We start from the raw sequence: 22936 nt of genomic DNA, 5'->3' as shown, positions 1-22936 counted from the left end.
GCCAATAGCCTTTGCGTCGTGCTCGTTAACCTCAGCCGAGCGTAACTACGCCCAGATTGACAGGGAGGCCCTCGGCCTGGTGTGGGGGGTGAAGAAGTTCAATCACTATCTGCACGGGCAGAAATTCACCCTGCTGACTGATCATCAGGCCCTGGTCTCCATTTTTAACCCAAAGAAGGGCGTTCCGGTGATGACGGCGCAACGGCTGCAAAGATGGTCACTTTTTCTAGGGGCACATCAGTACGACATAGAGTACAAGGGTACGAAACAACATGGAAACGCTGATGGGCTGTCGCGCCTACCGTTGCCTACGGTAGAGGAAGCACCTGCAGTGGACCCTGTTGAGATATTCCATGCGACCATAGTCGAATGTCTACCTGTTACAAACTCAAGTATAGAGAAGGAAACCCGAAATGACCCGACACACTCTCGGGTCTATGATTTGACGGTGAAGGGATGGCCAGCACATGGCGACTCACTGTTGCCAGCATTCTCGCCAAGGAGAGAACAGCTGTCAGTGTGCCGGGGGACCTTGATGTGTGGATCCCGAGTGGTAATTCCACCCAAGTTGAGAGATAGAGTACTCAATGAGCTTCACGGGGGTCATCTGGGAGGGGTAAAAATGAAGAGCCTAGCCAGGGCGTTTGTGTGGTGGCCGGGAATCGATCAAGAAATCGAGGATATGACCAAGAGATGCACAGGATGCCAGAAGGTCCAAAACGCTCCACCACAGGCCCCGCTACATCCATGGGAGTGGCCCTCATCTCCATGGCAACGGGTACACATTGATTTTGCTGGTCCATTTATGGACTCAATGTTCCTAATCGCTGTGGATGCCCATTCGAAATGGCCAGAGGTCATCAAAATGTCCTCCACCACCACGGAGAAAACTATTGCAGTCCTACGGACCATCTTCGCCAGGAATGGCTTGCCAGAACAGATTTGCTCCGACAATGGGCCACAGTCTGTGTCCGAGGATTTCCGGAGGTTTCTGAGGAATAATGGGGTGAAACATTACACATCTGCCCCATATCATCCAGCCACGAATGGATTGGCTGAGAGGTTTGTTCAGACCTTTAAAAAGGCCATAAAGGCAATGTATAATGACGACATACCACTACAACACAAGGTGGATAATTTCTTGTTTGCTTACCGGAATGCGACACATGCAGTCACCAACCAAGCTCCAGCCGTAATGTTCTTCAACCGAAGGCTAAGATGTCGCCTGGATTTGCTCAAACCAAACATAAGATGAGGTGTTGAGGATAAGCAATTCCAGCACATAAATGAGAAGCCAACCAGGAGCTTCAATGTAGGGCAACCAGTCTTGGCCCGCGACTACCGAACAGAAAAATGGCAGCCAGGAACGATCTGCACACAGCAGGGGCCACTAATGTACACAGTGGACGTTGGAGAGAGCATCGTGAGATGCCATGCTGACCAGATTCTAGAGTCACAGGAACAAGCCAAACCCATACCACAAGCAGGTGCACCTGGTAATCAACCCGAAGTACAGATTGCGTCTACCTCAGAAGCAGTGGTATTGGAAGCTGACGAACCAACCAATGACAATGAGCCAGAATCAACTCCACCGCAAGAACAGGATACTCGAGAAAGGCACTATCCAGTCAGGATCAGGAAGCCTCCTCAAAGACTGAACTTATAAATGATTATTTCAGTTGATGTATATAGTACAGAGAAAATTGTAATTGTAATTAGTTATTATTTAGTTGTTAAATGAATGTTATGTACTGTTTATCTAAAAGGGGAGGAATTGTTGTGTATGTACCTTTAAGAGAAGAACTGATTCTATACTGCAGTACCGGCAGTGACCACCCCTGTATATAAAGCCATAGCAGGCTTCTGTACGTCAGTCTTAAGTTACCCTCTGTTCAGTAAATACCTGTTATTATTGTTCTCCTGCAGTCTGTGTATTATTTATACTCGGACACTACAGTACAAAGCAAAAGGAGATGGTAATGGGACAGGTAAAGAAACAAAAGATGAGCCTGGAAGACTGCTTTTCAATTCTATATCTCTAGAAATGAACCTCAGTGCTAGGTTTGCTTTTTTTTATGGCCTTATGAATCTGTGCTGCTACTTTTAGTGACTTGTGTATCTGTCCCCCCAGATCCCTCTGCCCCATTTAGACACTTGCTTTCCAAGGACGTTCCAAGATCCAATCCTTGTGCCCTCTCAACACCAGTGCAGCCCAGGTCCCATTGCAGAAAATCCAGCTACCAGTTGGATCAGTAATAACCTTGGGTAGTTGACGGCCACAAGGTTGACCAGGATTTAATGCTCAGTCATAATCAGCAGAGGTGAGGCTTAACCTTTCATCTGCCAACAGGCTGAAAGACACTCCTGTCCCACTGACGAGTTTGATTTGTTTTCAGTTCATAAAATCCTGGGCACACTGAGACTGAACCTTCAGACTTGTCACCCTCCCCTATATGGGAGCATGAGGACCAGACACTGGCAATGACCATCGCCTCCTGTACATCAAACTTAAAAAAGGAGCACTAAAAACACGGTTTATTATCAATAAAAATACATTTTAAACAGGTGGGGTCAATTTTCACCATCCCCTCCTGGCGTTAACGGATCGGTAACGGACTCAGAATGGGTTTGGGGGCCTTCTGCCTGGTGTCCAAAGCGCCCGCCTGTTTCGGGCGGCAGGCCCCTATTAATGTGGGAATCTCACATCAATTGCCATTTGCGGAAGAGAGTTCCAAACTTCTCCCACCCTTTGTGTGTAGAAGTGTTTCCTAACTTTACTCCTAAAAGGTCTGGCTCTAATTTTTAGACTATGTCCCCTAGTCCTAGAATCCCCAACCATCGGGAAAAGTTTCTCTCTATTTACCCTATCTGTTCCCCTTAATATCCTGAAAACATCGATCAGATCACCCCTAATTGGATAGCTCATTCAAAGAGCTGGCACAGGCACGATGGGTCAAATGGTCTCCATCTGAGTTGTAAGATTCTATGAAAGGATCGGTTTTGCTTTCTAAAGCAGCCCAGAACAATCCCGAAAACATACAGCAGAAAGGGGGCAAAGTTGGATCAAGAGAGAACCTTTCTCCTGAGGGTTTTAATAAACAGGGGAGATGAATAAATTGGAGCAGGTTTCTAAATGCAAGTATCTCGCTGGGAAAAGGACTGGTTGGTATCCCAGCCTTTCCCAGCACTCATGGATGGGCATTCCCCTGGGGATGTGTTCAGGAATGCCAGCTGTTCCTGGCAGGAGCCCAGTGAAATGTTTCCCCCAGAGTGATTCAACACAGGCAGTTGAGGAGCTGAGGCCATTGGCCAGGGGCTGCGCTCCCCACATTTGTGAAACGGCATATGAGAATGTTTTTATAAAAGAGCCCTGGGCTCAGGCCAGTTCAGGCAACATCCTTCAGCGGGTGGAGGATTTTAACATAGAGTCTGCAACACAGAAACAGGCAATTCCACCCAGCTGGTCTGTGCCGGTGTTTGTGCTCCACGTGACCCCCCTCCCACTCGAATGACCTCCTCCCACTCTGCCCCCGTATCTCTCTCTTCCCTTCTCCCTCAAGTAAGCATCAAACCTCCCTTTAAATACATCAATGCTTCAACCACTCCCTGTGGCAGCAAGTTCCACATTTATTACCACCCTCTGTGTAAAGACATTTTTCCTAAATTCTTTATTTGCTCTGTCAGTGGCTATCTAATATTCATACCCTCTTGTTCTGGACTCACCCGCAAGTGAAAACAGTTTCTCCACATCCATCCTATCGAACCCCTTCGCCATTTTAATGACCTCGATCAGGTCTCCTCTTAGTCTCCTCTTTTCCAGAGAAAAGAGCTGCTGCCTGCTCAATCTTTCCTGATCGTTACATCCTCTCAATTCTAGGAACACACTTGTCAATCTTTCCTGCATTTTCTCCAGTGCTTCAATATACTTTTTGTAGTATAGAGACTGGAACTGCACAGAGTACTCCAAGTGTGGTCTAACCAAGGCTCTATATAAATGTAACATTACCTGCCTTTGTAGTCTGAGAAGGTTCAGTTTTGTGGCTGTGTGAGGAACCCACCTTCTGGGTGAAGACTGGATCAGAGATCGGTGGCTGAGTCTCTCTCTCTCCTTCTCTGCCTTCTCTGCCTTCACAAGCCCATCACACGCTCTCCTACACAAACTCGATCCTTCCCGAACATCTGGACTGTGGATCTCGCTGTCTGAGTGATCACAATCTGCAGTCTAAGATCGGCACACCGAGGGCATTCAGCTGAAGCTCAGCCCGATACCATTTGTATTCTAACACTGCTGACTCTTTGATCGCAGTCCGGATCTTCCAATCATAGTAATTGTGCTGCCTGCGGTTACCCAATTACCCCGCATTAAAACAATCCAATCCCCATCGGGGGATCCAGGATTTGGCCTCTAATAACGTTAGTAACGTGTACTGACAGCAAGTGTTCATGAAATCCAAGTTTCAACCTCAGTTTTTTTTTATTCATTCATGGGATGTAGGTGGTGCTGGCAAGGCCGGCATTTATTGCTGATCCCTAATTGCCCTTGAGATGGTGAGCTGCCTTCTGGAGTGGCTTGTTAGGCTATTCCAGAGGGCAGTTAAGAGTCAACCACATTGCTGTGGGTCTGGAGTCACATACAGGCCAGACCGGGTAAGGACGGCAGATTTCCTTCCCTAAAGGGCATTAGTGAACCAGGTGGGTTTTTGTAACAACCTGGTAGTTTCATGGTCACTTTTTTTTTTAAACAGATTTATTTAATTGAATTTAAATTCCCCAGCTGCCATGGTGGGATTTGAACTCACGTCCCTTGCGATTATTAGTGCAGGCCTCTGGATTACTAGTCCAGTAACATAACCACTGTGCTACCGTTCCCCCAACAACAATAGAATCAGTTTCACTTCTGCATCATCCCAGGCGCCCTGCGGCACGGACTCCCATCAACCCACAACCCCGGCTCACTGAATCCAGACCAATCCCTTCTAATGAATTGACCAGTAACCTTCCTTCAATCTTCAGCTTTTTGAAGCCTGAGCTTGGCCTCACTCGATCACTCGGTGGCCTTGTCTCTCCATTGACTCTCCGAGCTTGGCCTCACTCGATCACTCGGTGGCCTTGTCTTTCCATTGACTCTCCGAGCTTGGCCTCACTCGATCACTCGGTGGTCTTGTCTTTCCATTGACTCTCCGAGCTTGGCCTCACTCGATCACTCGGTGGCCTTGTCTTTCCATTGACTCTTTCCGAGCTTGGCCTCACTCGATCACTCGGTGGCCTTGTCTCTCCATTGACTTTCTGAGCTTGGCCTCACTCGATCACTCGGTGCCCTTGTCATTCCATTGACTCTCTCCGAGCTTGGCCTCACTCAATCACTCGGTGGTCTTGTCTTTCCATTGACTCTCCGAGCGTGGCCTCACTCGATCACTCAGTGGTCTTGTCTTTCCATTGACTCTTTCCGAGCTTGGCCTCACTCGATCACTCGGTGGCCTTGTCTTTCCATTGACTCTCCGAGCGTGGCCTCACTCGATCACTCAGTGGTCTTGTCTTTCCATTGACTCTCCGAGCGTGGCCTCACTCGATCACTCGGTGCCCTTGTCATTCCATTGACTCTCCGAGCTTGGCCTCACTCGATCACTCGGTGCCCTTGTCATTCCATTGACTCTCTCCGAGCTTGGCCTCACTCAATCACTCGGTGGTCTTGTCTTTCCATTGACTCTCCGAGCGTGGCCTCACTCGATCACTCAGTGGTCTTGTCTTTCCATTGACTCTTTCCGAGCTTGGCCTCACTCGATCACTCGGTGGCCTTGTCTTTCCATTGACTCTTTCCGAGCTTGGCCTCACTCGATCACTCGGTGGCCTTGTCTTTCCATTGACTCTCCGAGCGTGGCCTCACTCGATCACTCAGTGGTCTTGTCTTTCCATTGACTCTCCGAGCGTGGCCTCACTCGATCACTCGGTGCCCTTGTCATTCCATTGACTCTCCGAGCTTGGCCTCACTCGATCACTCGGTGCCCTTGTCATTCCATTGACTCTCTCCGAGCTTGGCCTCACTCAATCACTCGGTGGTCTTGTCTTTCCATTGACTCTCCGAGCGTGGCCTCACTCGATCACTCAGTGGTCTTGTCTTTCCATTGACTCTTTCCGAGCTTGGCCTCACTCGATCACTCGGTGGCCTTGTCTCTCCATTGACTCTCCGAGCTTGGCCTCACTCGATCACTCGGTGGCCTTGTCTTTCCATTGACTCTTTCCGAGCTTGGCCTCACTCGATCACTCGGTGGCCTTGTCTTTCCATTCACTATCCAGGTCTGCAGCTGCCCTACACCAAGAGCCTTATTATTTCTGAGTAATGAGCGCAGTTGAGTGTTAAATGGTGTAGCCCTCCTGCGGGCCTCGCTGCACTCTTGCTCCTTGTCTTATAACTGCTTCTGTTTTGTGCCTTTCTATTTTAGGGTTTAATGGTGGACTTGCGCACAGGGGTGTTCTTGAAAAAAGTAAGTAACTGCTTTCTGAATTTAAGTAGACCTTCCTATAACTGTCTTGCAGATTCTTAGAGGGGGAGGGTGGTTAGTTGGTAGTAACTGCTTTTAAAGTGCTTGCAAGCCTGTATCCCGACCTTGGGCAGGATCCCCGATTCCCCTCTGCCTCCTTTAGTGAGGGGTGTTAATTTAAACCCCTGATCTTAGGCCCCTGCAAATAGCCCGCTCTGAGATGACGGGAGGTAGCACAGTCTGACTGTTTACTCTGCAGGAGGCCGTTTCTCCCCTTGCTTGTTACTTTTCCATCCCGACAGCCTGGCTGAGCTCAGGACTGGGATCTCGGTGTGGGACATCCCGCAAGGAATGTTCTGGCTGCTGATTGGGAGTCACATTTGAACCCAGCTAGATGCCAGAGCTCTCTGGTGAGCTAGTGCAGATGGCAATCTCCCCACAGTTCTTCGGTGGTTATGGGGAGGGAATGCATCCAAGTTCCCCATTGGAGGGAGAATATGTCCAATCAAGTTCCTCATTGAACATATTCTCCCTCCAATGAGGAACTTGATTGGACATATTCTCCCTCCAATGAGGAACTTGATTGAACATATTCTCCCTCCAATGAGGAACTTGATTGAACATATTCTCCTTCCAATGAGGAACTTGATTGGACATATTCTCCCTCCAATCAGTTTCCATTGGAGGGAGGAGCCCTACTAATTAAGACTAATAAGGCAGCGTCTGGAGCTAATGGGCGACTGTTACTCAGGAGTAAATATTATGATTCCATGTTCCCAGTACAAAGCTGAGCGTGATAGACGTGGCGACCAGGAATTTGGGCGTGTGGTCACGCAGGTTCATGACCCGATCTGATTTTTTATCTGTAAATTGGGAAATCTGGCTGGCCGCCACACCTGGACTCCCGACAGATACTCTAGTCACACACAGCTCTGCTCCGGGCGTGCTCAGCTGTACAATGTACCCGTGGAGACACTGACTTTGGAGGGGATTTAATACTTTGCTCTTTCTCACTGCAGGTTGGTGATGAGAGTGACATTCTGCCCCACAAGCTGTACAAGGAGCTGCTGAACTCTCTGCAGAGCCAGAGAAAGACCTGCCAGTGTAAGAGGCCCCAATGCTTGTCCACCTCCCCCCTCATGGACCGCTTGATCACTGGAACTCTGTTCTTTAACACTTTGGTTGAGTGCTTTCACCCCACTTTCAATGTTTCCACATTTGACCGGGTCTGGCACAGTTCACTTTTTTTTAAAAAAGATAACGTTAAATGATCATCGTTAGGTTCCAGTTTATTCTTTAATGGCTGCCTAGTTCATTTTCAAATTACTCTGTACTTTAACTAATAGCTCATCATCTGAATTTATCTCCAACAACTCTGGTCTCTCTCTCACTCTCTTCCTACCCTAGATCATAAGAGCAGGAGTCAGCCATTCGGCCCCTCGAGCCTGCTCCGCCATTCAATAAGATCATGGCTGATCTTCACCTTCGACTCCACCTTCTTGCGCTATCCCCATATCCCTTGATTCCCTTAATAGTCAAAAATCTATCGATCTCTGTCTTGAATATACTCAACGACTGAGCCTCCACAGCCCTCAGGTAGAGAATTCCAAAGATTCACCGCCCTCTGTGTGAAGAAATTTCGCCTAATCTCAGTCCTAAATGGCCGACCCCTTATTCAGAGACTGTGACCCCTGGTTCTAGACTCCCCAGCCAGGGGGAACATCCTCCCTGCATCTACCCTGTCAAGCTCCTTAAGAATTTTGTATGTTTCAATGAGATCACCTCTCATTCTTCTAAACTCCAGAGAATATAGGCCTAGTCTACTCAATCTCTCCTCATAGGACAATCCCCCCATCCCAGGAACCAGCCTGGTGAACCTTTGCTGCACTCCCTCTAGGGCAAGTATATCCTTCCTTAGGTAAGGAGACCAAAACTGTCCACAATACTCCAGGTGTGGTCTCACCAGGGCCCTATATAATTGCAGTAAAACTTATTTACTCTTATACTCAAATCCCTTTGTAATAAAGGTCAACATATCATTTGCTTTCCTAATTGCTTGCTGTACCTGCATGTTAACTTTCAGTGATTCGTGTCCAAGGACACCCAGGTCCCTCTGGACACCAACATTTCCCAATCTCTCACCATTTAAAAAACTTCTCCCCATTATATTCCACCTGCCATGTTCTTGCCCACTCACTTAACCTGTCTATATCCCCGTGAAGCCTCTTTCCACCCTCCTCACAATTTACATTCCCACCCAGCTTTGTATCGTCAGCAAACTTGGATACATTACACTCGGTCCCCTCATCTAAGTCATTGATGTAGATTGTGAATAGCTGAGGCCCAAGCACTGATCCTTGCGGTACCCCACTGGTTACAACCTGCCCACTGGAAAATGACCAGTTTATTCCAATCCTCAATCCAGGCTAGTGTATTACCCCAATCCCATGAGCCCTAATGTTGCATAATAACCTCTTGTGTGGCACCCTATCAGTGGCTTCCTGCACACATCATCCACCCTATCCTATCTTCTGATGACTCCACTCGGCATTCTTCATCTTTCTTCCGCTCACATCTCTTCAGAGTTTCCAACATCCATTTTCTTTGAAGTACAGCAACCAAATCTCCCACCATTTCCCTCAGCGAGGCAGTGAAATCTATCTTTCAGTTCTTCAACGACACCGTTACTTCAGGTCTGTCCGAGATCTAGCCAGTGGCTATACCTCGTAGTATTGAAGGCTCCTCCTATCCACATTCTTGATCTCGCTGTCTCCTCTGATCTCCAATGAAACTCTGTGTGTCCTCCATCGCTAAGTTCGGATTTCTCGCTCTGTCTTTTCCTCTCAGCACCTCCTAACTCAGTACCAAGCCCAAGGCCGTCCAAGGCTTGAATCCTGCTCCTATATCTGGGGAGAGTCTTCTCGCACCTTTCTTGCGCGCTAGGCTGAGATGCAGGAAAAAGCTTATTATTTGATCAATTTTCTTGTTTCTGGTCCCTTCTTGTCTCTCTCCATGCTGTGGACAGTGGTGCTCTGAACTGTACTCTCCTTAAAGCTCCAAATAAACAGTGCTACTCCCTCTTCACCCTCCCGAATCCTCAACAGTAAAAGCTCATCGCACTGCCTCCTGCTCAAACTCATTATTTCCCAGACGCTGGAACTCTGCACCTCTGTCTTCCCTCCCTCTTTCAATTATTATTTTTTGATTTGCTTTGTCTTCTCTCCTTTTCAATGGTTGCCTTGGCTTGCGAATCAAACCTAACCGACCTGATCAGGGGTGGACTGATTTGCAGTGAGGATTTGAGCTTCTCAACTGCTGATTACATTTCCAAGTGACCCCAACGATGTATTGCTTGAAACAAAGAACCCAGTGTTTTATAAGATCGTGTATCACAGAATCACAGAAACCCCACAGTGCAGATAGAGGCCATTTCGGCCCATCGAGCCTGCACCGACACATATCCCACCCGATCCCCGTAACCCCTACACCGACACATATCCCACCCTATCCCTGTAACCCCATGTATTTAATCCCCCTAACACTAAGGGTCAATTTATCATAGCCAAATCAACCTAACCCGCACATCTTTGGACTGTGGGAGGAAACCGGAGCACCCGGAGGAAACCCACGCAAACACGGGGAGAATGTGCAAACTCCACACAGACAGTCACCCGAGGCCGGATTCGAACCCGGGTCCCTGGCGCTGTGAGGCAACAGTGCTAACCACTATGCCACCGTGTAGTCGGGATATTTGGAAAGACCCCTATAGAAGCCCTCGCTAAACTGGTTATAGAATTATTACCATGATAGCGAAGCCAGCAGATGTTGAATTCAAGCGTTCAATGATTGGTGCTGCACCTGCAGGGTGTGTGCCCACCGGTTCACATGGTTTTCTGCTTCTGGTAGTTTTTGTATCTTTACATAGAATCATAGAATAACACAGCACAGAAGGAGGCCATTCAGCCCACCAAGACTGGGCCAGCTCTTTCGAAGCGCAATCCAGTTAGTCCCATTCCCAGAGCCCTGCAATTTTTCTCCTTCAAGTATTTCTCCAATTCCCTTTTGAAAGTTACTATTGAATCTGCTTCAATCACCCGTTCAGGCAGCGCATTGCAGATCACAACTCGCTGCGTAAACATTTTTCCTCATGTTGCCTGTGATTCTTTTGCCTTTTACCTTAAATCGGTTGTCCTCTTGCTACCGACCTTTCTGCCACTGGAAACAGTTTCTCTCCATTTACTCCACCAAAACCCGTCATCATTTTGAGGTGTTTTACTACGTTAAAGGCGCTATATAAATGCAAGTTGTTATTGAATGGAGAAAGTTAGCATTTTGTTTCCTATTGTAAAGGACCATAGTGCAAGGCACCACCAAGGTTGGCCAGCGTAGGAGAAAGCATGAAGTCAATTAAGGAGTGGTGGTTTGGTTTTTAAGAGTCTGCCGATGAGGATGGTCTTGCACTCTGAAGGAGCAATATGTAGTGAGCCTCCCTGCAGTGACTCCATGGTGATTTTAATGTATTTCTCCGTCTCCTGTTTCCCAACAGCCAGCCAATTGTTGAACGATATGGTGACAAACACCTTTGTGCTCCTCTTTGTTAAAATCGTTGGGCATTACTCCAACCACCTCAAGCGAAACGGGGATGGGGCCACCTTCCAGGACAAGCAATTCCGCAAATCCATCCCGTCCAAATCCATCCGCAGGTTTCTCAAAGACTTCATGGTGACGCAGATGTTCTCGTTGTTTGTTGAGGAGCTCCAGAGGCACCCTTGCTCTCAGGAAGGTAAGACGGGGCAAACCTGGAACATTACTGCTGATCATAGGGCCGAGGGATGTGGCCACATCGTCACCCACTGACCCTGAGGGAGCCTGGGACACTGGCTCGCTGACTCTCCACTACCCAACTAGAGCAACACTATTTCTGTCCCATTCCTATCAGGCCACTGTTCATCCTTAGCCTACTCCATCCCCCAACTCGTGCGCAATAAAGCATCGAGCATCAATGAGGAGTTCAAGGGGAACACACCAAATAAATATATTCTGCCACTAGTCCCACTAAACTGCTGACCACCCAACTTTCCTTCCTGGCTCCCATGTTAGCTGACATTGTTAATGGTTCTCTCTCTTCAGGTACTGTCCCCCCTCCCCTTAAAATCTGCTGTCATCACCCCATTCCTCAAAAAAGCAACCCTTGACCCCTCCATCCTTGCAAACTACTGCCCCATCTCCAACCTCCCTTTCCTCTCCAAAGACCTTGAACGTGTTGTCCCCTCCCAAATCCATGCCCATCTTTCCCGGAACTCCATGTTTGAATCCCTCCAATCAGGTTGCCGCCCCTTCCACAGTACCAAAATGGCTATTATCAAAGTCACAAATTACATCCAGTGTGACTATGACAAAGGTAAACTATCCCTCCTCGTCCTTCTTGACCTGTCTGGAGCCTTTTACACGGTTGACCACTCCATCCTTCTCTAACGCCTCTCCACTGTTGTCCAGCTGGGTGGGACTGCACTCGCCTGGTTCCACTCTTAGCTATCCAGTTGTAAAAAAAAGAAAAAGAAAGACTTCATTTAGATAGGACCACCGGACGTCCCAAAGCACTTTTTGAAGTGTGGTCACTGTTGTAATGTAGGAAACACGGCAGCCAATTTTGCGCACAGCAAGCTCCCACAAAACAGCAATGTGATACTGTCCAGACAATCTGTTTTTGTGATGTTGATTGCGTGATAAATATTGGCCAGGACACCGGGGATAACTCCCCTGCTCTTGTTCGAAATAGTGCCATGGGATCTTTTACATCCACCTGTGAGAGGTTTAACGTCTCATCCGAAAGACAGTACCTCTGACAGTGCAGCACTCACTCAGCACTGTACTGGAGTGTCAGCGTGGATTTTGTGCTCAAGCCTCTGAAGTGGGACTTGAACCCACGACCTTCTGACTCAGAGGTGAGAGAGCCACCCACTGAGCCACGCTGACACTGGTAGCTGGAGAATCACCTGCTTCTCCTCCCACTCCCGCATCGTTACCTCTGGTGTCCCCCAAGGATCTATCCTGGGCCCCTCCTATTTCTCATCTACAGGCTGCCCCTCGGCGACATCATCCGAAAACACAGTCAGTTTCCACATGTACACTGACAACACCCAGCTCCACCTCACAACCCCTCCACTGTCTCTAAATTGTCAGACTGCTTGTCCAACATCCAATACCCGATGAGCAGAGATTTCCTCCAACTAAATATTGGGAGGAAAGCCATTGTCTTCGGTCCCCGCCACAAACTCCGTTCCCTAGCAACCGACTCCATCCCTCTCCCTGGCAACTGTCTGAGGCTGAACCAGACTGTTCGCAACCTTGGTGTCATATTTGCCCCTTAATCAGATCCCCAAAGTGTCGCAACCAACACTTGCATAAGAAAGGATGGATACAACACAAGAGCATTCAATACTTCACACCCACTCCTCCCACAGCCCATGGACACTCCACCCTATCACAGACTCTACCCACCCATTTAATCTCCTCCCACAGCCCATGGACACTCCACCCTATCACAGACTCTACCCACCCATTTAATCTCCTCCCACAGCCCATGGACACTCTCCCCTATCACAGACTCTACCCACCCATTTAATCTCCTCCCACAGCCCATGGACACTCCACCCTATCACAGACTCTACCCACCCATTTAATCTCCTCCCACAGCCCATGGACACTCCACCCTATCACAGACTCCTATCACAGACTCTACCCACCCATTTAATCTCCTCCCACAGCCCATGGACACACTCCCCTATCACAGACTCTACCCACCCATTTAATCTCCTCCCACAGCCCATGGACACTCTCCCCTATCACAGACTCTACCCCCCCATTTAATCTCCTCCCACAGCCCATGGACACTCTCCCCTATCACAGACTCTACCCCCCCATTTAATCTCCTCCCACAGCCCATGTACACTCTCCCCTATCACAGACTCTACCCACCCCATTTAATCTCCTCCCACAGCCCATGGACACTCTCCCCTATCACAGACTCTCCCCATTTAATCTCCTCCCACAGCCCATGTACACTCTCCCCTATCACAGACTCTACCCCCCCATTTAATCTCCTCCCACAGCCCATGTACACTCTCCCCTATCACAGACTCTACCCACCCCATTTAATCTCCTCCCACAGCCCATGGACACTCTCCCCTATCACAGACTCTACCCACCCCATTTAATCTCCTCCCACAGCCCATGGACACTCCACCCTATCACAGACTCTACCCACCCATTTAATCTCCTCCCACAGCCCATGGACACACTCCCCTATCACAGACTCTACCCACCCATTTAATCTCCTCCCACAGCCCATGGACACACTCCCCTATCACAGACTCTACCCACCCATTTAATCTCCTCCCACAGCCCATGGACACACTCCCCTATCACAGACTCTACCCACCCATTTAATCTCCTCCCACAGCCCATGGACACTCTCCCCTATCACAGACTCTACCCACCCATTTAATCTCCTCCCACAGCCCATGGACACACTCCCCTATCACAGACTCTACCCACCCATTTAATCTCCTCCCACAGCCCATGGACACACTCCCCTATCACAGACTCTACCCACCCATTTAATCTCCTCCCACAGCCCATGGACACACTCCCCTATCACAGACTCTACCCACCCATTTAATCTCCTCCCACAGCCCATGGACACTCTCCCCTATCACAGACTCTACCCCCCCATTTAATCTCCTCCCACAGCCCATGGACACTCTCCCCTATCACAGACTCTACCCCCCCATTTAATCTCCTCCCACAGCCCATGTACACTCTCCCCTATCACAGACTCTACCCACCCCATTTAATCTCCTCCCACAGCCCATGGACACTCTCCCCTATCACAGACTCTCCCCATTTAATCTCCTCCCACAGCCCATGTACACTCTCCCCTATCACAGACTCTACCCCCCCATTTAATCTCCTCCCACAGCCCATGTACACTCTCCCCTATCACAGACTCTACCCACCCCATTTAATCTCCTCCCACAGCCCATGGACACTCTCCCCTATCACAGACTCTCCCCATTTAATCTCCTCCCACAGCCCATGTACACTCTCCCCTATCACAGACTCTACCCCCCCATTTAATCTCCTCCCACAGCCCATGGACACTCTCCCCTATCACAGACTCTACCCACCCATTTAATCTCCTCCCACAGCCCATGTACACTCTCCCCTATCATGGACTCTACCCACCCATTTAATCTCCTCCCACAGCCCATGTACACTCTCCCCTATCACAGACTCTACCCACCCCATTTAATCTCCTCCCACAGCCCATGGACACTCTCCCCTATCACAGACTCTCCCCATTTAATCTCCTCCCACAGCCCATGTACACTCTCCCCTATCACAGACTCTCCCCATTTAATCTCCTCCCACAGCCCATGTACACTCTCCCCTATCACAGACTCTACCCCCCCATTTAATCTCCTCCCACAGCCCATGTACACTCTCCCCTATCACAGACTCTACCCACCCCATTTAATCTCCTCCCACAGCCCATGGACACTCTCCCCTATCACAGACTCTCCCCATTTAATCTCCTCCCACAGCCCATGTACACTCTCCCCTATCACAGACTCTACCCACCCATTTAATCTCCTCCCACAGCCCATGTACACTCTCCCCTATCATGGACTCTACCCACCCATTTAATCTCCTCCCACAGCCCATGGACACTCTCCCCTATCACGGACTCTACCCACCCATTTAATCTCCTCCCACAGCCCATGGACACTCTCCCCTATCACGGACTCTACTCACCCATTTAATCTCCTCCCACAGCCCATGGACACTCTCCCCTATCACGGACTCTACCCACCCATTTAATCTCCTCCCACAGCCCATGGACACTCTCCCCTATCACGGACTCTACTCACCCATTTAATCTCCTCCCACAGCCCATGGACACGCTCCCCTATCACAGACTCTACCCACCCATTTAATCTCCTCCCACAGCCCATGGACACTCTCCCCTATCACGGACTCTACTCACCCATTTAATCTCCTCCCACAGCCCATGGACACGCTCCCCTATCACGGACTCTACCCACCCATTTAATCTCCTTGCACATTGGGCCGATTCTGGGCCCAAAGACGAGCACAGACAAATATCTGTGCCTTTAAGTCGGGGATTATTTCCACAGGTTGAGGATGACCATCTGACTCCTCTCTCTCTCTCAATTTTCAAATTCAAATTCAAATCGCTTTATTGGCATGACAAGTTACATCTTATGTTGCCAAAGCATCGAAAAACATTCATGTTTGTTCACAAAAATACAGATCTATCCATACAGTGTATAAACAGATATATCCCTGAGTGTATAAATATACTTTCATATAATTTATATATACTCTTTTCTTATATTTAGTGGTTGTCCCTCTGTTTATGGGAAGCTGTAACATAGTGTGCCGCTAAGGTTACACAATTTCTCTCTTCCCCTAGTAGGTATGGGAGTTTTTGGTCGTCATTCAAATTTCTGAATTCCGGGCATATTTTTGTGAATTTTGTGTAGAAATTCTCCCTTATGCCCTGATATTTTCTACAAGCTGTGAGGAAGTGCATCTCTGTCTCCACCACTCTCTCTCTCTCTCTCTCTCTCTCTGTCTCTCTCTCTCTCTGTCTCTCTCTCTCTCTTTGACTCCGCTCTCTCTCTCTCTCTCTCTCTCTCCCTCTGACTCCTCTCTCTCTCTCTGTCTCTCTCTCTCTCTCTCTGTCTCTCTCTCTCTCTCTCTCTGTCTCTCTCTCTCTCTCTGACTCTCTCTCTCTCTGACTCTCTCTCTCTCTGTCTCTCTCTCTCTCTCTGACTCTCTCTCTCTCTGACTCTCTGTCTCTCTCTCTCTCTCTGTCTCTCTCTCTCTCTCTGTCTCTACCTCTCTCTCTTTGACTCTGCTCTCTCTCTCTCTCTCTCTCTGACTCCTCTCTCTCTCTCTCTCTCTGTCTCTCTCTCTCTGTCTCTACCTCTCTCTCTTTGACTCCACTCTCTCTCTCTCTCTCTGACTCCTCTCTCTCTCTGTCTCTCTCTCTCTCTCTCTGTCTCTCTCTCTCTCTCTGACTCTCTCTCTCTCTGACTCTCTGTCTCTCTCTCTGTCTCTCTCTCTGTCTCTCTCTCTCTCTCTCTCGCTCTGTCTCTCTCTCTCTGTCTCTCTCTGTCTCTCTCTCTCTCTGACTCCTTTCTCTCTGACTCCTCTCTCTCTCTCTGTCTCTCTCTCGCTCTCGCTCTCTCTGTCTCTCTCTCTCTCTCTCTCTGTCTGTCTCTCGCTCTCTCTCGCGCTCTCTCTCGCGCGCTCTCTCGCTCTCTCGCTCTCTCTCTGTGTCTCTCTCTCTCTCTCTGACTCCTCTCTCTCTCTCTGTCTCTCTCTCTGTCTCTCTCTCTCTCTCTGACTCTCTCTCTCTGACTCCTCTCTCTCTGACTCTCTGACTTCTCTCTCTCTCTGACTCTTGCTCTCTCGCTTGCTCTCTCTCTCTCTGACTCCTTTCTCTCTGACTCCTCTCTCTCTCTCTCTCTCTCCAGGGTTTTTTGAACAGAAGATAAGAGAACATCAGGAGAACAGAAAGAAGGTCAAATAAGTCACTTCGCACCAAACGGAGGAGATGACGTCAGGAGGACCTCCTGATGTTTGCCTGCAACCTCTCCCTGTAAATGGAAACCTAGCGACGGGGAAATTACAGGCCGCAAAATCCCGACGGTCAAAGGAAGAGGCGGATACCTCAATAATACACCGTCATTGCAAGCGGCTTGTAAATATTTGATGCTTGTATTTAAATGGAGTATTTTCAGAAAGGACTGTTTGGAAAAGAGAATGTGAAATGGAGGACATCTTCGAGTATCATCGATGGTTTTATTGACAGTTTGTTTCCTGTCCTCAACCTTTAATCTGTCTCTTTTTTGTGAATGTAGAATCAATGCCAGACAAGCAATGTTTGAAGCCTCATTCTGCGTTACCCCTGCGTGCCCGTGGATTCAGGGGTCAATTTGAACCCGACCCCCCCCCCCCCCCCCCGGGGCCGATACGGTCGAGCGGGTTACTGTACCCGCTCTGATCCGGACTGTTTCTGGTTTTAACCTGCAGTTGGATGTAAACCGGGGCCCTGTGCAATGTTCCCATTAAGCTCCATGGCCTCGCAACGGTCTTGAGGCCCCCCCCCCAAAATTAGAGGGAACATTGGTCCTCTTACATCACTAGGACCCCCATGCAGTTTTAACCGGGGTCTGAGCGGGGAATCGGCTGTGACTCCCTCCAGGTAGTAGCAGGTCTGAAGACAGATGAGGCCCTTCAGGTCAGTCTAGGAATCCCCTCTCTTGTGCCAGATGTGCTCCTCTGTGCCTCATATGGAAAATCGCAGCCTCCCCTATCCCCAAGACTCCCCATCCCCTTCCGTCCCGAAACCCACTTCCCCACCACTTCCTTGGGAGGGAAGGGGGCTGCCCTTGACAGTTGGTTTCCCCCCCCCCCCCCCCCCCGCACTGTTTGCAGTCACTGTGTGCCACAGCAGTGTCAGCCCTGGCTCAGTGCTCGCACTCTCACCAGAGTCAGAAGGTTGTGGGTTCAAATCCCACTCCAGAGGACTTGAGCATATAATCTAGGCTGACACTCCCAGGGCAGTACTGAGGGAGTGCTGCACTGTCGGAGGGGCAGTACTGAGGGAGTGCTGCACTGTCGGAGGGGCAGTACTGAGGGAGTGCTGCACTGTCGGAGGGGCAGTACTGAGGGAGTGCTGCACTGTCGGAGAGGCAGTACTGAGGGAGTGCTGCACTGTCGGAGGGGCAGTACTGAGGGAGTGCTGCACTGTCGGAGGGGCAGTACTGAGGGAGTGCTGCACTGTCGGAGGGGCAGTACTGAGGGAGTGCTGCACTGTTGGAGGTACCGCCTTTCAGATGAGCCATTAAACTGAGGCCCTGGCTGCTCTCTCATGTGGATGTAAAGATCCCGCGGCACTATTCGATGAAGAGCAAGGGAGCTCTCCCCAGTGTCCTGGCCAATATTTATCCCAAAACCAACATCACTAAAACAGATAATCTGGTCATTAACACATTGCTGGTCATGAAGGATTCTGTATCGATGCAAGTCTTTCTTTCTCTTCACACCCGTTGCAGGCAGGATTTGGGCCGCAAGTTAAAATCTCTTTGGCCTGAGTGCGTTTCGCCCGACTGAAACCCGCTCCGGGTTAAAACCAATCACACGTTCCTCTGCTGCTGAGGCCTTTCTGCGAGGTGTCCTGTCATGTGACAGAGACAAACTTTAATTGTACATTCTCTGTGTTGACTTGTCATTTCTGATCATGCTGTGAAATTTATATTAATGCACAAGGTATGGTGACACACTGGCTGTACATACTGTAAATAGCATTGGAAATGGGTATTTTAAATAAAATCCTTGATTTAAATCCTCTTGCCATACTTCTGTTCATGATGAAGACCAAGGAAGACTCATCCAGACCAGGAAAGTTCCAGGTTCAATCCCTGCTCCTAATCACCTCACATTTCGGGATTTCAAATGATGCCAACCTGGGTGAACCTTGGTGTGATACATCTTACGAATGCGACTGTTCACCTAAACCTGGATCCCAAGAGGTTAAATTGACAGGGCAGCAGGACTGCTGGGGGGATGGTAGATTTCAGATGGGTGTCTTGTTCTTGATCACTGTCCTTCACACAACCAACGGTATTGTGGACATTCCAGCCACTGTTCACGCACATTACGTCTGCGACAATCCTGTTCACTTGAACTCAAGCAGGGGTCATTAACAGGTTAGGCTGGAAGATTCTACTCTTGAGGTGAAATAACGTCGTCAGTTTTGACTGTGTCAGCTGCGGCTCAATGGTAGCACGCTGACCTCTGAGTCAGAAGGTTGTGGTTTCAAGCTGCAGACTTGAGCACATAATCCAGGCAGTCGCTTCACTGCAGTACTGAGGGAGCGCTGCACTGTCGGAGGGGCAGTACTGAGGGAGCGCTGCACTGTCGGAGGGGCAGTACTGAGGGGGTGCTGCACAGTCAGGGGCAGTACTGAGGGAGCGCTGCACTGTCGGAGGGGCAGTACTGAGGGAGTGCTGCACTGTCAGGGGCAGTACTGAGGGAGAGCTGCACTGTCAGGGGCAGTACTGAGGGAGCGCTGCACTGTCGGAGGGGCAGTACTGAGGGAGTGCTGCACTGTCAGGGGCAGTACTGAGGGAGCGCTGCACTGTCGGAGGGGCAGTACTGAGGGAGTGCTGCACTGTCAGGGGCAGTACTGAGGGAGCGCTGCACTGTCAGAGGGGCAGTGCTGAGGGAGCGCTGCACTGTCGGGCAGTGCTGAGGGAGCACTGCACTGTCGGAGGGGCAGTACTGAGGGAGCGCTGCACAGTCAGAGGGGCAGTGCTGAGGGAGTGCCGCACTGTCGGAGGGACAGTACTGAGGGAGCGCTGCACTGTCGGAGGGCAGTACTGAGGCAGCGCCGCACTGTCGGAGGGGCAGTACTGAGGGAGTGCTTCATTGATGGAGGGACAGTACTAAGGGAGCGCTGCACTGTCGGAGAGTCAGTACTGAGGGAGTGCTGCACTGTCGGAGGGACAGTACTGAGGGAGCGCTGCACTGTCGGAGGGGTAGTACTGAGGAAGCGCCGCACTGTCGGAGGGGTAGCACTGAGGAAGCGCTGCACTGTCAGAGGGAAGTACTGAGGGAGTGCTGCACTGTCGGAGGGGCAGTGCTGAGGAAGCACTGCACTGTTGGAGGGGCAGTGCTGAGGAAGCACTGCACTGTCGGAGGGGCAGTACTGAGGGAGTGCTGTACTGTCGGAGGGACAGTGCTGAGGGAGCGCCGCACTGTCGGAGGGGCAGTACTGATGGACTGCTGTACTGTCGGAGAGCCGGTACTGAGGGAGTGCTGTACTGTCGGAGGGACAGTACTGAGGGAGCGCTGCACTGTCGGAGGGGTAGTACTGAGGGAGCGCCGCACTGTCAGAGGGAAGTACTGAGGGAGTGCTGCACTGTAGGAGGGACAGTACTGAGGGAGCGCTGCACTGTCGGAGGGGTAGTACTGAGGAAGCGCCGCACTGTCAGAGGGAAGTACTGAGGGAGTGCTGCACTGTCGGAGGGGCAGTGCTGAGGAAGCACTGCACTGTCGGAGGGGCAGTGCTGAGGAAGCACTGCACTGTCGGAGGGGCAGTGCTGAGGAAGCACTGCACTGTCGGAGGGGCAGTACTGATGGACTGCTGTACTGTCGGAGGTGCCGTCTTTCGGATCAGACTTTAAACCGAGTCTGCTCTCTCAGGTGGATGTAAAAGATCCCATGGCACTATTCAAAGAAGAGCAGGGGGGAGTTCTCCCCAGTGTCCTGGGGCCAATATTTATTCCTCAACCAACATCACTAAAAACATTATCTGGTCATTATCACATTGCGGTTTGTGGGAGCTTGCTGTGCGCAAATTGGCTGCCGCGTTTCCTACATTACAACAGTGACTACACTTCAAAAATACTTCATTGGCTGTGAAGCATATTACAACATCCTGAGGTCGTGGAAGGTGCGATAGTTAAGTACAAGTCTTGTTCTTTTTGACTTAAAGCAGTCAGGCTTTTAAGGAGAGGCAGACATGAAAAAAGGCAGTCGCGCTTTCGGAAACAGGAGCATGCTCAGACAATCTGGCAAAAAAAGCTTGCAGAAAACTGACGTGAGCAGACCCGGCTGGAGGACACAGTGCACAGGTGGTTTTCTGTTTCAGTAAAATGACCCACTGAAGTGGGGCAGTGTAGCCTGTTGATTAGCATAAAAGGGAATCCAAAAGTATTTTATAGGCATATAAACATTAAACGGGTAGTAAGAGGAGGGGTGGGGCCGATTAGGGATGAAAAAGGAGACCTATACATGGAGGCAGAGGGTGTGGCTGAGGTACTAAATGAGTACTGTGCGTCTGTCTTCACCAAGGAGGAAGATGAGGTAGTGGAGATACTGGATGGGATAAAAATTGATGAAGATACTAGGAAGGCTGGCTGTACTTAAAGTAGATAAATCACCAGGACTGGAAGGGATGCATCCTAGGATGCTGAGGGAAGTAAAGGTGGAAATCGCGGAGGTACTGGCCATAATCTTCCAAACCTCCTTAGATACGGGGGTGGTGCCGGAGGGCTGGAGAATTGTAAATGTTACACACTTGTTCAAAAAAGGGTGTAAAGATAAACCCAGCAACTACAGGCCAGTCAGTTTAACCTCAGTAGTGGGGAAGCTTTTAGAAAAAATAATCAGGGACAAAATTAACAGTCACTTGGACAAGTGTGGATTAATTAAGGAAAGTCAGCACGGATTTGTTAAAGGCAAATTGTGTTTTTTGATGAGGTAACAGAGAGGGTTGATGAGGGCAATGCGGTTGACGTGGTGTAAATGGACTTCCAAAAGGCATTTGACAAAGTGCCACATAATAGGCTTGCCAGCAAAGTTGAAGCCATGGAATAAAAGGGACAGTGGCAGCCTGGATACCAAATTGGCTGAGTGGCAGGAAACAGAGAGTAGTGGTGAACGGTTGTTTATCAGACTTGGGGAAGGTATACAGTGGTGTTCCCCAGGGGTCAGTTCTAGGACCACTGCATTTCTTGATATATATTAATGACTTGGACTTGGGTGTACAGGGCACAATTTCAAAATTTGCAGATGACGCAAAAGTTGGAAGTATAGTGAACAGTGAGGAGGATAGTGATAGACTTCAAGAGGACATAGACAGGCTGGTGGAATGGGCGGACACGTGGCAGATGAAATTTAGCGCAGAAAAATGTGAAGTAATACATTTTGGTAGGAAGAACAAGGAGAGGCAATATAAACTAAAGGGTACAATCCTAAAGGGGGCGCAGGAACAGAGAGACCTGGGGGTATATGTGCACAATTCATTGAAGGTGGCAGGGCAGGTTGAGAAAGTGATTAAAAAAGCATACAGAGTCCTGGGCTTCATAAATAGAGGTATAGAGTACAAAAGCAAGGAAGTTATGATGAGCCTTTATAAAACACTGGTTCGGCCTCAACTGGTGAATTGTGTCCAATTCAGGGCACCGCACTTTAGGAAGGATGTGAAGATCTTAGAGAGGGTGCAGAAAAGATTTACAAGAATGGTTCCAGGGATGAGGGACTTCAGTTGTGTGGATAGACTGGAGAAGCTGGGGTTGTTCTCCTTAGAGCAGAGAAGGTTGAGAGGAGATTTGAAAAAGGTGTTCAAAATCATGAAGGGTTTAGACAGAGTAGATAGAGCAAAACTGTTCCCATTGGCGGAAGGGTCAAGAACCAGAGGGCACAGATTTAAGGTGATTGAAGAACCAAAGGTGACATGAGGAAAAGCTTTTTTACGCAGCGAGTGGTGAGGATCTGGAATGCACTGCCTGAGCGTGGTGGAGGCAGATTCAATCATGGCTTCCAAACGTGAATTGGAGAAGTACCTGAAGGAA

At 49.5% G+C, this 22936-nt stretch overlaps 1 protein-coding gene across 8 annotated transcripts in view; it reads left to right on the top strand.

The window, feature by feature from the left end:
• Window positions 1–18921, top strand: part of LOC147105391 (DENN domain-containing protein 2D-like) — a 216234-nt gene extending 197313 nt beyond the window's left edge. For all 8 annotated transcript variants that reach the window (XM_086011698.1, XM_086011693.1, XM_086011697.1 and 5 more), the window contains 4 exons: window positions 6441–6482; window positions 7499–7583; window positions 11026–11262; window positions 17048–18921. In XM_086011698.1, the coding sequence (XP_085867824.1) occupies window positions 6441–6482; window positions 7499–7583; window positions 11026–11262; window positions 17048–17103 (420 nt within the window). In that variant the 3' untranslated portion in view covers window positions 17104–18921. The remainder of the gene's footprint in view (window positions 1–6440; window positions 6483–7498; window positions 7584–11025; window positions 11263–17047) is intronic.
• Window positions 18922–22936: the final 4015 nt, after the last annotated feature.

This window comes from Somniosus microcephalus, chromosome 18 (genome assembly GCF_052327205.1).
Source record: "Somniosus microcephalus isolate GS21.2 chromosome 18, FLI_Smic_1.0, whole genome shotgun sequence".
NCBI classification, from domain to species: Eukaryota; Metazoa; Chordata; class Chondrichthyes; order Squaliformes; family Somniosidae; genus Somniosus; species Somniosus microcephalus.
The sequence above is the reverse complement of the archived record's forward strand: the minus strand, read 5'-3'. Positions and strand labels throughout refer to the sequence as shown.